General features: G+C 34.1%; 1 protein-coding gene and 1 non-coding gene across 2 annotated transcripts; one reads left to right on the top strand and one right to left on the bottom strand.

Annotated features, from left to right (window-relative positions):
- The first annotated feature begins 8,296 nt into the window (after window positions 1-8,296).
- LOC137828742 (ABC transporter G family member 8) lies at window positions 8,297-10,401 on the top strand. Its single transcript, XM_068635432.1, has one exon. It carries the CDS (start codon window positions 8,403-8,405, stop codon window positions 10,263-10,265), a length of 1,863 nt encoding a protein of 620 aa, XP_068491533.1. The 5' UTR covers window positions 8,297-8,402; the 3' UTR covers window positions 10,266-10,401.
- Window positions 10,402-11,568: 1,167 nt separating this feature from the next.
- On the bottom strand, window positions 11,569-11,642 carry TRNAN-GUU (transfer RNA asparagine (anticodon GUU)). Its single transcript has one exon. It is a non-coding gene; the product is annotated as a tRNA-Asn (tRNA).
- Window positions 11,643-14,722: the final 3,080 nt, after the last annotated feature.

The raw sequence follows: 14,722 nt of genomic DNA, 5'->3' as shown, positions 1-14,722 counted from the left end.
TCTGGATATATTCCGGATTACATAATCCGGAAGTCAATCTTATATTTAGAAAAGACTTCCAGATTATGTAATCCGGAAGCTAATCACTCCTAAAAAAAAAGGCTTCCGGATGACATAATCCGTAAGCTAATTTTATGTATAGAAAAGACTTCTGGATTATGTAATCCGGAAGCTAATCACAAAAGACTTTCGGATTACATAATCCAGAAGCTAATTCTGGATCTAGAAAAAGACTTCCAGATTATGTAATCCGAAATATTAATAAAGGGTATTTTTGGAATATAAAAATATATGGGGGTGGCACAAGAAGGTATGGAGGTGCACGAAGAAGCAGCCCAATTTTAGTTCAAATGTCATCATTCAGATGACATTTCAAGAATTCTTTATTTGTTGGAGGATCAAATAGTTCATATTACATGCATAAAAAGTATAACACTTTATTATAAGATTAATATTTCATCTATATATGATATATAACGTGAGGTTCATGCTTCCTAGGTATATCTTTAGTTTTTATTAATTTCAAGGAATTATTTTCTTCTTTTTTTAATTTTCTATCATAACTTTTAATTTAAACCCGACATAAATATAATTCTTGACTTATTGCAATAATACTTTAACACCGGTTAAATTCACCATGACACTTAAATAAATTGTTATTTTATTATAATATAATATTTTATTTTAAAAAGTAATTAATTTTTACTAAAAATCATTAAATATAAAAAATCGAAATAATTAGTTATCATTTTACTAAATTAGAAATAATTTTATATACTAAAAAAATTAATGGTATCTAAAATAATTTATATTATTAATAAAAAATTTATAATAGTTTTTAAATTAATCTAATTAATATTTTAACTACTTATTACATTATATTATAAATTAGTCTCAATTACTCTTTCAGAGTCTAATTTAAAATATAAAATATTAGTAGTTAAAATCTTGGTGACTAATTTAGATATCAATTTAGAAATATTTTATAAATTTTTATTAATAATAAAAACTACTTTAAATACAAATAATTTTTTATTCTTTAAAATAATATTTAATTTAATTGATACAATACTTAATTATTTTTATATCTAAATTTAATTATTATTTAATAAAAAATTTTGTTGGGTAAATTCCCTATCTAGCACCATTTATATTTTTATTTCCCTAACTAGCACTCTTTTGTTTTTATTTTCCTATCTAGCACTCTTTTGTTTTTATTTCCCTATCTAGCACCCTTTTATTTTTTATTTCCCTATCTAGCACCATTTCAAAAATAAATTAAAAAATAATAAATTAATTTTTTTTTGATAATTTTAATTTTGAATGCATTAAAAAATAAATATTTTAATGTTTAAAATAGTTAGAAATATAATTAATGAATAAAGAAATGTGTTTTTACAAAAAAAAAAAATTAAAATGTTTAGTTTAAAAATTATTTTTCTAAGAATGAATAAAATAAAAAATTAAACTCTACAACAACATAAAAGTTGAATATATAAACATAAATTAGTATTTATTTTTATTATTATTGATGATGTAATTATGTTAATTTTAAGTAAAAAATACAGGACATAATTATAAAAAAAACAAAGTTAAATAAGGACTGATATGAACATAAAAGAACAACATGATCCAAAAAAGAATGTTCATATTGTCAAACACCAAAACACACAGAAAGAATATGTCCCAACATGACTGGATTTTGCACTTCTCGTCATTAATTATGTTTCATTTCGCACAAACTATTTAATGTACCATTGAAGAAAATATTAAATGAATTATCATCTTTCACTTATTTTCATTTTTATGATCAACATATACTTATTTAGTATCGCCTTATATATCTTATATTTATCTTATTTGGATTTATTTTTATATCTTTTATCTATATCTTAATTTGTTTTGTCTTTGTTTTATATCTTTTATGTTTTTAGTCATTATTTTTTTCTACCATTCTTTTTTTTTTATTGTTGCTGTTTTTATTTTCTAGACTCTTTTTTTTTCATTTTTTGCTTCTCATTTTTAAGCATTAAGTGTAACATTTGCATTAGTTTTTTTTTAAGATTTTTCATTTAGGATACACACTTCAATATTACTTGTGTATCCACTATTAATTAATACTAATTGACTTTGGTTTTTTTGTAATTATGTCATGTATTTTTTACTTGAAATTAACATGATTACATCATCAATAATAATAAAAATAATTAGTAATTTATGTTTATAGATTCAACTTTTATGTTGTTGTAGGGTTTAATTTTTTATTTTCTTCATTCTTAAAAAAAATAATTTTAAACTAAACATTTTAATTTTTTTTATTTTATTTTATAAAAACTCATTTCTTTATTCATTAATTATATTTCTAACTATTTTAAACATTAAAAATATTTATTTTTTAATGCATTCAAAATTAAAATTATCAAAAAATAAATAAATTATTATTTATTTATTTATTTATTTTTGAAATGGTGCTAGATAGGAAAATAAAAAATAAAAGGGTGCTAGATAGGGAAATAAAAACAAAAGGGTGCTAGATAGGGAAATAAAAACAAAAAGGTGCTAGTTAGGGAAATAAAAGTCTAAATGGTGATAGATAGAGAATTTACCCTTTTTTGTTGTGTTTATTATTTTCATTAAAACTATCTTTGTTCGAAACTTAAACTATGAACGGATATTTGTAAGGCCAAACATGTCTTCTTAATTCCTATATATATAGTTGGGATATTGCGTTGACACGGGTTTTCCTTAAACCTACATGACAGTTGTAAAGGAGAAAGATAAGAGGAAAAAAAACTACATTAAGCAAAATGTAAGTCCTAAAATTCGTTTCACAAATTTGCGTTAACTTTTGTCTGCCATTTGTGATATCAATCAAACTTCATGCATTGTTCCTCTTGTAAAGACTTTCGATAAGAACATATAAATGAAAGTGTTCAAGCACAGCCACATAATGTATAAGTTCATAAGTTTGTTTTAAAAATAAAGTATCTACATATGATGCACTTTTAAAAAATTATGACATATTTTTATCAAAATAATCTGAGAGCTCTAAATACTTAAGGATTTTTTCCTTGCAAAATTTCATTCAAATATAATTTGTTGTAATGAAAAATCGTCAGGAAAACCTTTCTTTGCGTACAAGTGGCGATAATGCGAGCTGACTCATCCTTTATTAGTTTGTCTTGTATTTGGTTCATAAAATAGAGGTCTGATTAATCTATTTCGTGCAAAGAGTGTGAACTCATTTTACTAACCCACTTCATATAAAATGTAACCCGTAATATGATAACCCCTCACATGAGACGTAAAGAATTTGAAACACTAAAGACTACATACATTCATATCGAAATAGATGACATAAGTGTTGGGAAAAACGGGTAATTTTTCCACTAAAACAAAACCCTAACAGAGCTACCCGACAAATAATATTGAATAAATAAAGCAGAATAATAAAAGAGATAAAGAAGAAAAAACACACCCGAAAATTGTTAACGGAGTTCGACCAATTTAGCCTAATCTCCGAGCACAGCAAAAACAACTCTCTTTTATTATTATGGGAGAAGATATTACAAATTGGGATATATAACAGTGAAGGAGGAGAGTTTAATTTATAACCCTCAAACCTCCTTCCCAAACAATGAACCCACCGATGTGGGACTTCGGATTAAGCCAAAATCAACAAATCTCCACCTTGACTTAATTTCAAGTCCCACCTAAAACAAATATTCTCAAAACATAACAAAAACAAACTTTGCAGTGCTTCAAATTTGCGCCTCCGGGCGCCAACTTCAAATGTGCAAGATATTTCAAGTCCCACCTAAAACAAATATTCTCAAAACATAACAAAAACAAACTTTGCAGTGCTTCAAATTTGCGCCTCCGGGCGCCAACTTCAAATGTGCAAGATATTAACCAAGTCTAAACAATGTTCAAACTTGGTCCTTGTAACCACCTTGGTGAGCATATCAGCAGGATTCTCCGTAGTGTGAATCTTCTGGAGAACAATCTCCTCTTCTTCGAGAATCTCACGCACAAAGTGATAACAAACATCAATGTGCTTCGTCCGTGCATGAAAGACATGATTCTTTGCTAAATGAATAGCACTCTGACTGTCAGAATATAACTCAAGTTGTTTCTGACCAACTCCCAAGTCTTTAAGCAACCCATGAAGCCAAATTGCTTCCTTCACAGCCTCTGTAATTGCCATATACTCTGCCTCTGTTGTAGACAAAGCCACCGTAGACTGCAAGGTAGACTTCGAACTAACTGACGCTTTTGCTAAAGTGAACAAATAGCCAGTAGTAGACCGTCGCTTATCCAAATCACTTGCATAATCAGAATCACAATATCCAACTATGCATTGACCAAGTGATTCATCTTGCTCAAATGTCAATCCAACATCTAAGGTACTTTGGAGGTACCGTAGAATCCATCTCACAGCTTGCCAATGTGCCTTGCCCGGATTATGCATGTACCTGCTAACAACACTCACAGCCTGTGAAATATCTGGTCTTGTACACACCATTGCATACATCAAGCTTCCAACTTCATTTGCATATGGGACTTTCGCCATGTATTCTCGTTCTTCATCAGTCGTCGGAGTAAACGACTACTCAATTTCAAATGAGGAGCAAGTGGGGTACTTACAGGTTTTGTATCTTCGTGTATACCAAAACGTTGTAGTACTTTCTGCAAATACTGCTTCTGTGACAGCCAAAGTTTTCCCCTCTCTCTGTCCCTGTTTATCTCCATGCCGAGAATCTTCTTAGCTTCCCCCAAATCCTTCATCTCGAACTCTTTACTCAATTGAGCCTTTAGCCTATCAATCTCAACTTGGCTCTTTGCTGCAATCAGCATATCATCAACATATAAGAGTAAGTAAATGTAGGAACCATCTTCAAGTCTGCGCAAATACACACAGTGATCATATTTGCTTCTCTTGTACTTCTGATCCTTCATGAACTTATCAAATCGTTTGTACCACTGTCTCGGAGATTGTTTCAGTCCGTACAACGATTTGCTAAGTTTACAAACCCAATCTTCTTTACCATCAACCTTGTATCCTTCTGGTTGAGTCATATAGATTTCCTCCTCCAAATCACCGTGTAGGAACGCGGTCTTTACATCAAGTTGAGCAAGTTCCAAATTCAACTGTGCTACCAAGGCCAACAAAATTCGAATGGAGGAATGTTTAACAACTGGAGAAAATACCTCATTATAATCTATTATCTCCCTCTGAGCAAAGCCTTTAGCAACCAACCTTGCCTTGTAGCGAACATCTTCTTTATTAGGAAATCCTTCTTTCTTTGCAAATACCCATTTGCACCCAATTGCCTTCTTACCTTTTGGTAATTGTGCCAGCTTCCACGTCTTGTTCTTCTTCAAAGACTGCATATCCTCTTCCATCGCACCTGCCCAATTACCACTCTCTGAACTCAGAATGGCTTCTGGGTAAGTGGATGGAATGTCATCAACAACTGGAAGTGCATAGGCAACCATATCCATGAAACGAGCTGGCTTCTGAATATCTCGTCTCTGTCTTCTAACTGCAATTGGCGCTGATTGCTGTTGAGATTCTTGGGTAGGAACCTCTTCCTCATCTGACTCTTCTTCTGCCATAGGAGAGTCACTTGTGGTATTTCGTGTTGGGATCACCACTGTCGGCTCAAACTCCACCTGCTTCCGGGCACACTCCACCTGTTGTGGAGTACTATAAGCTCCTTCTGGATTTACCTTCTTTAACATGGAAGATTCATCAAAGGTAACATCCCTGCTGATAATCGTCTTCTTTGCCTCTCGACACCACAAACGGTATCCCTTCACTCCAGGACTAAAGCCCATGAAAAGAGTCTTCTTTGCCCGTGGATCCAACTTTGATTCAATCACATGATAATATGCAATAGAACCAAAAACATGCAAAGAATCATAATCAGTTGCAGGTTTTCCAGACCATACCTCTAACGGGGTTTTGCCATCTATGGCAGATGATGGCAAACGATTGACGAGATGTTGAGCGTATGTCACAGCCTCAGCCCAAAACTCTCTGCCTAACTCAGCATTAGACAACATACAACGAACTTTCTCCACAAGTGTCTTGTTCATACGCTCCGACACCCCATTCTGCTGTGGTGTTTTTCTAACAGTGAAGTGCCGAACTATGCCACAATCTTGACATACCTTGAGGAACGGATCACTCTTGTATTCTCCTCCATTGTCTGTTCGGAGAACCTTAATCTTCCTTCTTGTATGGTTTTCAACTTGAGCTTTCCACTTAAGGAAATTCAAGCACATCATTTTTGTTTTTCATAGTAAACACCCAAACTCTCCTGGAAAAATCATCAACAAAAGTGACAAAATAATGCCTACCTCCAATTGACGGAGTCTTGGCAGGTCCCCACACATCTGAATGCACATAATCCAGAATACCCTTAGTATTGTGAATTGCAGTGCCAAACTTCACTCTTCGTTGTTTTCCCAGAACACAATGCTCACAAAATTCAAGTTTGCAAGCCTTCGTACCTTTCAACAATCCCTGCTTGGTAGGAATTTGCAAGGATTTCTCTCCAGCATGTTCCAACCTCATATGCCATAACTTCGTTGCCTCAACATCCTTCTTAGAGCTAGAAGTTGTTGTCGCTATTGTCCCCACCACTGTACTACCTTGATAGTAATACAAATTGTTCTTCCTCACGCCTTTCAACATCACCAGTGCTCCAGAAGTTGCTTTAAGAACTCCATCTCGCATCGTCACAACTAGGCCTTTAGATTCTAAAGCCCCCAATGAGATGAGATTCTTCTTCAACTTTGACACGTACCATACATCCCACAAAATTCTGGTGGATCCATCATGATTCCGCAGCTTGATTGAACCTATCCCAGCTGTCTTACATGGATTATCATTACCCATGTAAACAACCCCGCCATCGAGTTCTTGAAATTCAAAGAACCATTCCCGAATGGGACACATATGATAGGTACAACCTGAATCCAATATCCACTCATCTGGATACGATGATGCTGAAAGCGAGACAATTAAAGAGATATCTGATTCCACATCACTTTTGCATTCTGCAACATTTGCATCTTGTGGAGCATTCCCTTTCTTATGCAGTTTTGGACAGTCTTTCTTCCAGTGTCCTTTCTCATGACAGAAAGCACACTCATCTTTGGCAACGACTCGATCTTTAGACTTAGACCTCCCTCTTCTTCCCTTTGTCTGACTTTGCTGACGACCTCTTGCCATCACAAACTCAAAATATTGTATTCAATATTACAAACAATTTCAAACAACCCAAGGCGAACCTTCGGCTCTTGATACCACTTGTTGGGAAAAACGGGTAATTTTTCCACTAAAACAAAACCCTAACAGAGCTACCCGACAAATAATATTGAATAAATAAAGCAGAATAATAAAAGAGATAAAGAAGAAAAAACACACCCGAAAATTGTTAATGGAGTTCGACCATTTAGCCTAATCTCCGAGCACAGCAAAAACAACTCTCTTTTATTATTATGGGAGAAGATATTACAAATTGGGATATATAACAGTGAAGGAGGAGAGTTTAATTTATAATCCTCAAACCTCCTTCCCAAACAATGAACCCACCGATGTGGAACTTGGGATTAAGCCAAAATCAACATAAGACGTAAAGAATTAGAAACACTAAAGACTACATACATTCATATCGAAATAGATGACATAAGTTACTACATATTCATATCGAAATAGATGACATAAATTAGAAAAAAAAATACTCTTACGATAAAAATTAAAGACATAATAAAGAGCAATTATCCGTGTGTCATCATTTATAAATAAACTTTTATATTATAAAAAAATACATTCTGCCTTCTTATAATATTTATTTTTCACACTGTTATTCAAATAACTTATACAAATTTACATAATATAATAATTTATAAATAATTACAATTAACGCATTATTACAAATCTAAATTTTCCCATTCTCTTTAAAATAATATAAATATAAAAAATAATTTTTTAAATTTACAAATATACCACACAATAAAAAAAATTAAAACCTTCAATAACACAACTTGTATTAGACTTTAATTCACATATTAATCAATGTCGTGCAACTCCCACAAGATAACCCATAAAAAAATCGTGAACCATAATCACTACTTCATCTTTAATTTACACTTCAAGATCGTTCCTGATCAAATCGATAATAAATTTTTTTTTACTCGGTAGTAAAATTCTAAATTACACCAATTTCGTTGAAAAGGCACCATTACTAGAAGCCACCTTGTACAAAAGAATAAAATATAATCCAAACAGCAAAGGCCATAAAACTTAACTACACCACCTTTTTTAAATTATTTCTCTCTTTTGTCTCATTCTATATCACCCTTATACACTTCAACTCACAACACATGGAATGCAAATTCATACATCCTCACTCTCACTCCCCTCCATGGAACACCAATCACCACCACCGCCCCCGCCGCCTCCGTCACCACCACCACAACCACCCAAAACCTACACACTAACCGCCACCTCAATATGCTACACCAAATCCTCCTCCAACAAACTGCCTCCCCTCTTCAACCATTGCACCACCACCCCTCCAGCCTACATCCTCAAGGACGTCTCCCTCACCGCCCACCCCTCCCAAATCCTAGCCATCGTGGGCCCCAGCGGCGCCGGGAAGTCCACCCTCCTCGACATCCTGGCCACCCGCACCCTCCCCTCCCACGGCACCCTCTCCCTCAACTCCTCCCCTCTCCTCCCCTCCTCCTTCCGCAAGCTCTCCTCCTACGTCCCCCAACACGACCACTCCCTCCCTCTCCTCACTGTCTCCGAAACCTTCCTCTTCGCCGCCACCCTCCTCAAACCCTCCTCCCCCAACCTCCCCGCCCTCGTCTCCCAACTCCTTTCCCAACTCCGCCTCTCCCATATTGCCCACACGCGCCTCGCCCACGGCCTCTCCGGCGGCGAACGCAGAAGGGTCTCCATCGGTCTCAGCCTCCTCCACGATCCTGCCGTGTTACTCCTGGACGAACCCACTTCGGGGCTTGACAGCACTTCCGCCTTCAAAGTCATACAGATTCTCAAACAAACTTGCCTCTCTCGCAACAGAACCATCATCCTCTCCATCCACCAACCCAGCTTCAAGATCCTCTCCTGCATTGACAGGATCTTGCTTCTTTCCAAAGGAACCGTCGTTCATCATGGAACCGTTGCCACCTTACAAGCCTTCTTGCACTCCAATGGCTTCACCGTCCCTCCCCAGCTCAATGCCTTGGAATATGCCATGGAGATTTTGAATGAGGTGAAGCCTCTCCCTCCACCCAGTCTTCCTGAGTCGCCCGAAAGTTCAAGTTCAAGTTCAGTAAATTTGGTTTCTGATGGTGGTGGACGAAGTAGGAGCAGTAGAGAGAGCATCATGTATAAAAGCTCTAGGGTGCACGAGATTTTCACTCTTTATATCAGGTTTTGGAAGATTATTTACCGAACCAGGCAACTTCTTTTGACCAACACTGCTGAAGCGCTTCTCGTGGGGCTTGTGTTGGGAACTATTTATATCAACATAGGGTTTGGTAAAGAAGGGATTGAGAAAAGGTTTGGTCTATTTGCTTTCACTCTCACGTTTCTCTTATCTTCCACCACCGAAACCCTTCCCATCTTCATCAACGAGAGGCCTATCATATTAAGAGAAACTTCAAGTGGGGTTTATAGGCTTTCCTCTCATCTCATTGCAAATACGCTTGTTTTCTTGCCCTACTTGTTCGTTGTTGCTGTTATATATTCTATTCCGGTTTACTTCTTAGTTGGCCTTTGTGCTTCATGGCTTTCTTTTGCTTACTTTGTTTTGGTTATTTGGGTCATAGTTCTCATGGCAAACTCCTTCGTCCTCTTCTTGAGCTCTCTTGCACCCAACTACATTGCTGGAACTTCGCTCTTGACAGTGCTTCTCGCAGCGTTTTTTCTCTTCTCTGGTTACTTTATCTCCAAGGATAGCTTGCCCAAGTACTGGCTCTTCATGCACTTCTTGTCCATGTACAAATACGCTCTTGACGCTCTTCTCATCAACGAGTACTCCTGCTTGGTGACAAAGTGTTTGATATGGTACCAAGAGAATGAACAGTGCATGATCACTGGTGCTGACGTGCTTCAGAAGAGAGGGCTCAAGGAGAGTGAAAGGTGGACCAACTTGTACTTCTTGATAGGGTTCTTTCTGCTGTATCGTTTGCTTTGTTTCTTGGTTTTGATTCGGAGGGTCTCGAGATCCAAAACATAGTAGACAGACACCGAGACATGATGATCAAAATCAAACGTTGTAGTATTTTCCTTCATTGTATGAATTGGTTTTTGTTTTATTTGGTTTCTATAAGTATATAATCTGAAATACATAGAAAAAGTTTGATTTATAGATATGAAGTGGACTTTTCGTTCTCTTTTAAATTGGTGTTATTCTAAATATTCTCATTTCTTGATTAGATATAGTTGTTCCCTTTCTCAGCAGAACCCCGTAATTTTGGATAATTGGATGATTTAATACAAGTGTGTGATATTTCATTTTCTTAAGACACACCACAACAACAAGCTGTATCTTTCATAGTATAGGCACATGATGGCTACGCACAAAAACTGACACGTTCTATAAAACTTTTGTAGCCCTCTTTATTCATTTATTCAAATTTATAAAACTTGTAATGATATATTCGTAATTTCTAATTTTAATAATAAAATCTTATCAATCTGAGGTTCTTGGAGAGGTGAGTTGAGGGTTTAATGGGTTAAATTGTTGGATTTGTTTGAGTTTGTTGAAGTCACGGGTTGCGTTTGGTTGGAAAGAGAGAGGAAGAATCCAAAAGGGTCATTATCATCATGGAAGAGGTTTTGTCATGTGGCTAAGTAGCTTTGTTGCTGCTATTCTTTTGTCTGCTGTGACTGTGAGCTTCAGTGTTTTGATCACGGGTTCTTCATTCATGGTCCCGTGAACCTTGTTCAGTGTTGGGTTGGGGGTTGCATATAATATTTTCGATATCATACGTCACTTTTCGCCTATCATACACTACTGGACAACCACGCAGAATCAAAACAAATTATGAACAAAAATATATTTTTGGAAAATATTATAGAAACTGCTATTCATTACACTGATAAGAATGAAGATTGGGGCTATATTAGTTCAAAAATTATATTGGTGCAGTGTTAATAATATAAATTAGCAAACACAGAGGGATAAGAAGAAAATACTATAATCATCAATGCAAGTAGAAAACAGTACGTACGTGGATCCCACATAATCAGATTTCATCCCATAATTGACTTTACAATGGAGTTCACCAGCTTTATCTTTATTGATACTATTTTATTATAAGGATATAAATATAAATATCATTTAACTTAATTATTTAGTTCTCTCTACTTTTTGCCATATTTGCTCTCGGAGATCCAACAAAGTCATGGGGTGATCTAAGTTTGAGGTTTTCAGTGAAAAAGCTTGTCGAAGAAAAAACCAGACATGTTCAGTGACAGAGATTCAAGTTTCGTCACAACTGAATGGGTTTATATAAAAAAAAATAATTTTGGAAAAACGCTAGAAGGAGGGGTTGAACCTCCGACCTTGTGGTTAACAGCCACACGCTCTAACCAACTGAGCTATTCCAGCTTTTGATAAACTTACAGATATTACTTATTTATTCGCTGTAATGAAAATGGCCTACAATTTCACTTTGTTTCATTTTATAATTTTGTAACTCAAACAAACTTACTTACGTCCTTTTTTTGGATTGGATATCAATATAACATTTTTGGTGTTTGATTGGTGCCCTAGTAAATTAATACCTTTTAAACAAGCTTGTTTATTCAGGTGTGGTTTTTTATAAACTTCTTTAACTAATGAATTCAGTTTATGCATCTGATAAATAATGAGTCGACTTAATTTATTATTAGCATCTTTATGCTCAGTAAATTTATAAATCTAGTAGAATATTTTAGAAATGAGTAAATTTTAAAAACAATTTATAAAAATGGATAACTTGTATGAGAGGGGATGATTTTAATTTAAAGAAGTCGTGATTTTTCATTCCGGTTAATTTTTTTTTACAATTCAAAAGCCGTATGTGTTGGAGATCCCACATCGACTAGAGATTAGAGCCTTTCATACTTGTATATAAGTGGGTGCAAACCTCACCCCATCGAGCCGGTTTTATGGGGTTAAGTTAGGCTTAAAGTCCACTTTGTAATATGGTATCAGAGGCATTTTGAGTCTATCCTAGCGAGTGTTTGTGTTGGGCCTATCGTGCCACCCGCTATCGGGCCGTTATCGGACCACCCATAATATATAGTCCCACGCACGAGCTTCTATCTATCACTCTCGGCGTGAGGGGGGTGTGTTGGAGATCCCACATCGACTAGAGATTAGAGCATTTCATTGTATATAAGTGGGTGCAAACCTCACCTTATTGAGCCGGTTTTATGGGGTTGAGCTCTGATACCATGTTATGAAAGAGTGGACTTTAAGCCTAACTCAACCCCATAAAACCGGCTCATGGGGTGAGGTTTGCACCCACTTATACTTATATACAATGAAAGTCCTAATCTCTAGTCGATGTGGGATCTCCAACAGTATGTGAAGAGAAAACTTTCAATTTATTTTTTAGAATCGTTCTTCAAAGCAGGTTTTAAACCTTTATTTTTCTTCTTCCAAAAAATGTTTAGTTTTTTAGAATTTTAGAGACGATTACTTTTTAACGAAGTTGAGGTCGTGCTTTTCAAGCACCAGTTTTCTTTGTTTTTCATTTTTTTTCAAATGTTGTTATGTTTTTATTACTCAATTTAGGTTTATTTATTTAAATATTAAGATTTGAATAATTTAGTAATTTGATTATTATGTTTGGTTTATTAAAATAAATTTATTTATAGTTGTTTATTGTTTGAGACTGTTTATAATTGATTCTGCAAAAGAAAATCCTACATCATACATATAATGTTTTATTACATTTTTTAATCTACATAATTTTTGAAATCAACAAATGTAATAACATAAAAAATAAAAAATAAAAACACATAACCCCCCACTCCATTCTCTCCTCTTTATTTCCATTTCTCCAAACTCTTTTCTTTTTTTCTTCATTTCTTTCTCCATACATCATCTATTTTAAAATCTGATCGCACCACATCCTAACTGAAGAGTTAAAGAACATTTATACCTAATCAGATTTTCAAACAGAATAAGTTCTTTTTTTCTCTAAAAATCCTTCATTCGTTGTTCTTTCTTAAGATTTATTTATCAATCTTGGTGGGATCACTTGAGAAAAGTAATCATCTAAATCTATTCTACTATATACTGAATTTTTGTTATGTTTGGATAACTTGCATTAGGCCTTTATATCTTAAAGCATATCCGAGAGGATAAAATTATAGAGGTTGCTTGGAAAGCAAGCAATTAAGGTAAATGAAACTACCTTTAACTTTCAATAGTACCCTAGATTAGAAGATTGAATGTGGAGGGGATGTAGTCCCAAGTTTCAATTTCTCTTACAGGGATGTTATTTGATAAAATTGTTTGATTTTATGTTGTGTGAACATGTATAAATATTAGATTTTGATAGTTTGAAAGTTAAATATTGTTTTCGATGTTGGAAAGGTTATTGAATGTTATGTGATTAAATGATATCTATTATATATGAATGATGAAAATTGTATTAAATTGATGTCATACATTTAAGATAATGTATGAGTTATAGTTTAATGGTACCTTATGTATGAAAAACCTATGTTTAGCAGAGATTCTCCAGTTTCACGGATAATCTAAGTCATGTAAACTAAGATATTTGGTGGTGAGAAGCTGATGAGGAGATTATATAAACTGGGTCGCGCTGTAGACACTTGGTATTGATGTTTGAACTTACTCTGATCCTTGATGTAGGAATTAGATGTTAGTCTCTAGTAGGGACATACTTAATGAGTCTTCTAGAAGAAGATGGATTCATGTGTAGTCAGTGTGATTGAAATGAAATCAAAGTATTGGGAATTGAAATGAAATCTAATGATTGTGATTGAAAATAAATCCATGTGTGATTTATATGAATGATGAAATTGGTTCTTTTTGCATGAATTAAATATGTTATAAATTTTTTTTTCATTAGTTTACCTTTGTTTTTCTTGTTGTGTTGTGAAAGTGCAATGACTGACTACATACACGAGCAAATGATCTTACACGTATCGGAGGATCTGGAGAGCTTTAAAATGTTGTTTTGAACCTTATATTATAGATATTTGTATTTTTATAAGTTATAATCTTTTAATAGGAATATTTTGAGAAATCCAAATTTATATAGAAAAAAATAAAATGTGTATTGTAATGATGAGATGTATTTATGAGATGTTAAAGTAAACTAGTTAACAACTTGTATAGAGAAGGAAATTTTTATATATAAATATCAAGACCGAAACTTATATTGAATATTGTGTGCAATGTGCTAAAAGAACTTATTTGGCCAATAGAAAAAAGAATTAGCAGAATGTAAAGCACTGAATTTTATTTGACGCATTAGGCTTAGGCTTTGAGAGTCTTCTAAATTTTTTTTTTTAAAATAATTAAACCTGAATTGATTAATAAAAAATAACAAAATTTGAAAAAAAATTAAAAAAATAAACGTTTTTTGGATCACATTTCTTTAAATTTAAACTATTCCCTCTCACACGACTTACCTATTTTTATATAAAAAAATTACTCATTTATGA

Source organism: Phaseolus vulgaris, chromosome 7 (genome assembly GCF_000499845.2).
Source record: "Phaseolus vulgaris cultivar G19833 chromosome 7, P. vulgaris v2.0, whole genome shotgun sequence".
Taxonomy (NCBI): Eukaryota; Viridiplantae; Streptophyta; class Magnoliopsida; order Fabales; family Fabaceae; genus Phaseolus; species Phaseolus vulgaris.
Note: the sequence above shows the minus strand (reverse complement) of the source record. Positions and strands in the feature narration are given on the sequence as shown.

Excerpts from the sequence above, each read along its gene's own strand:
- LOC137828742 (XM_068635432.1), top strand. The coding sequence starts at position 8,403 with ATGCAAATTCATACATCCTCACTCTCACTCCCCTCCATGGAACACCAA.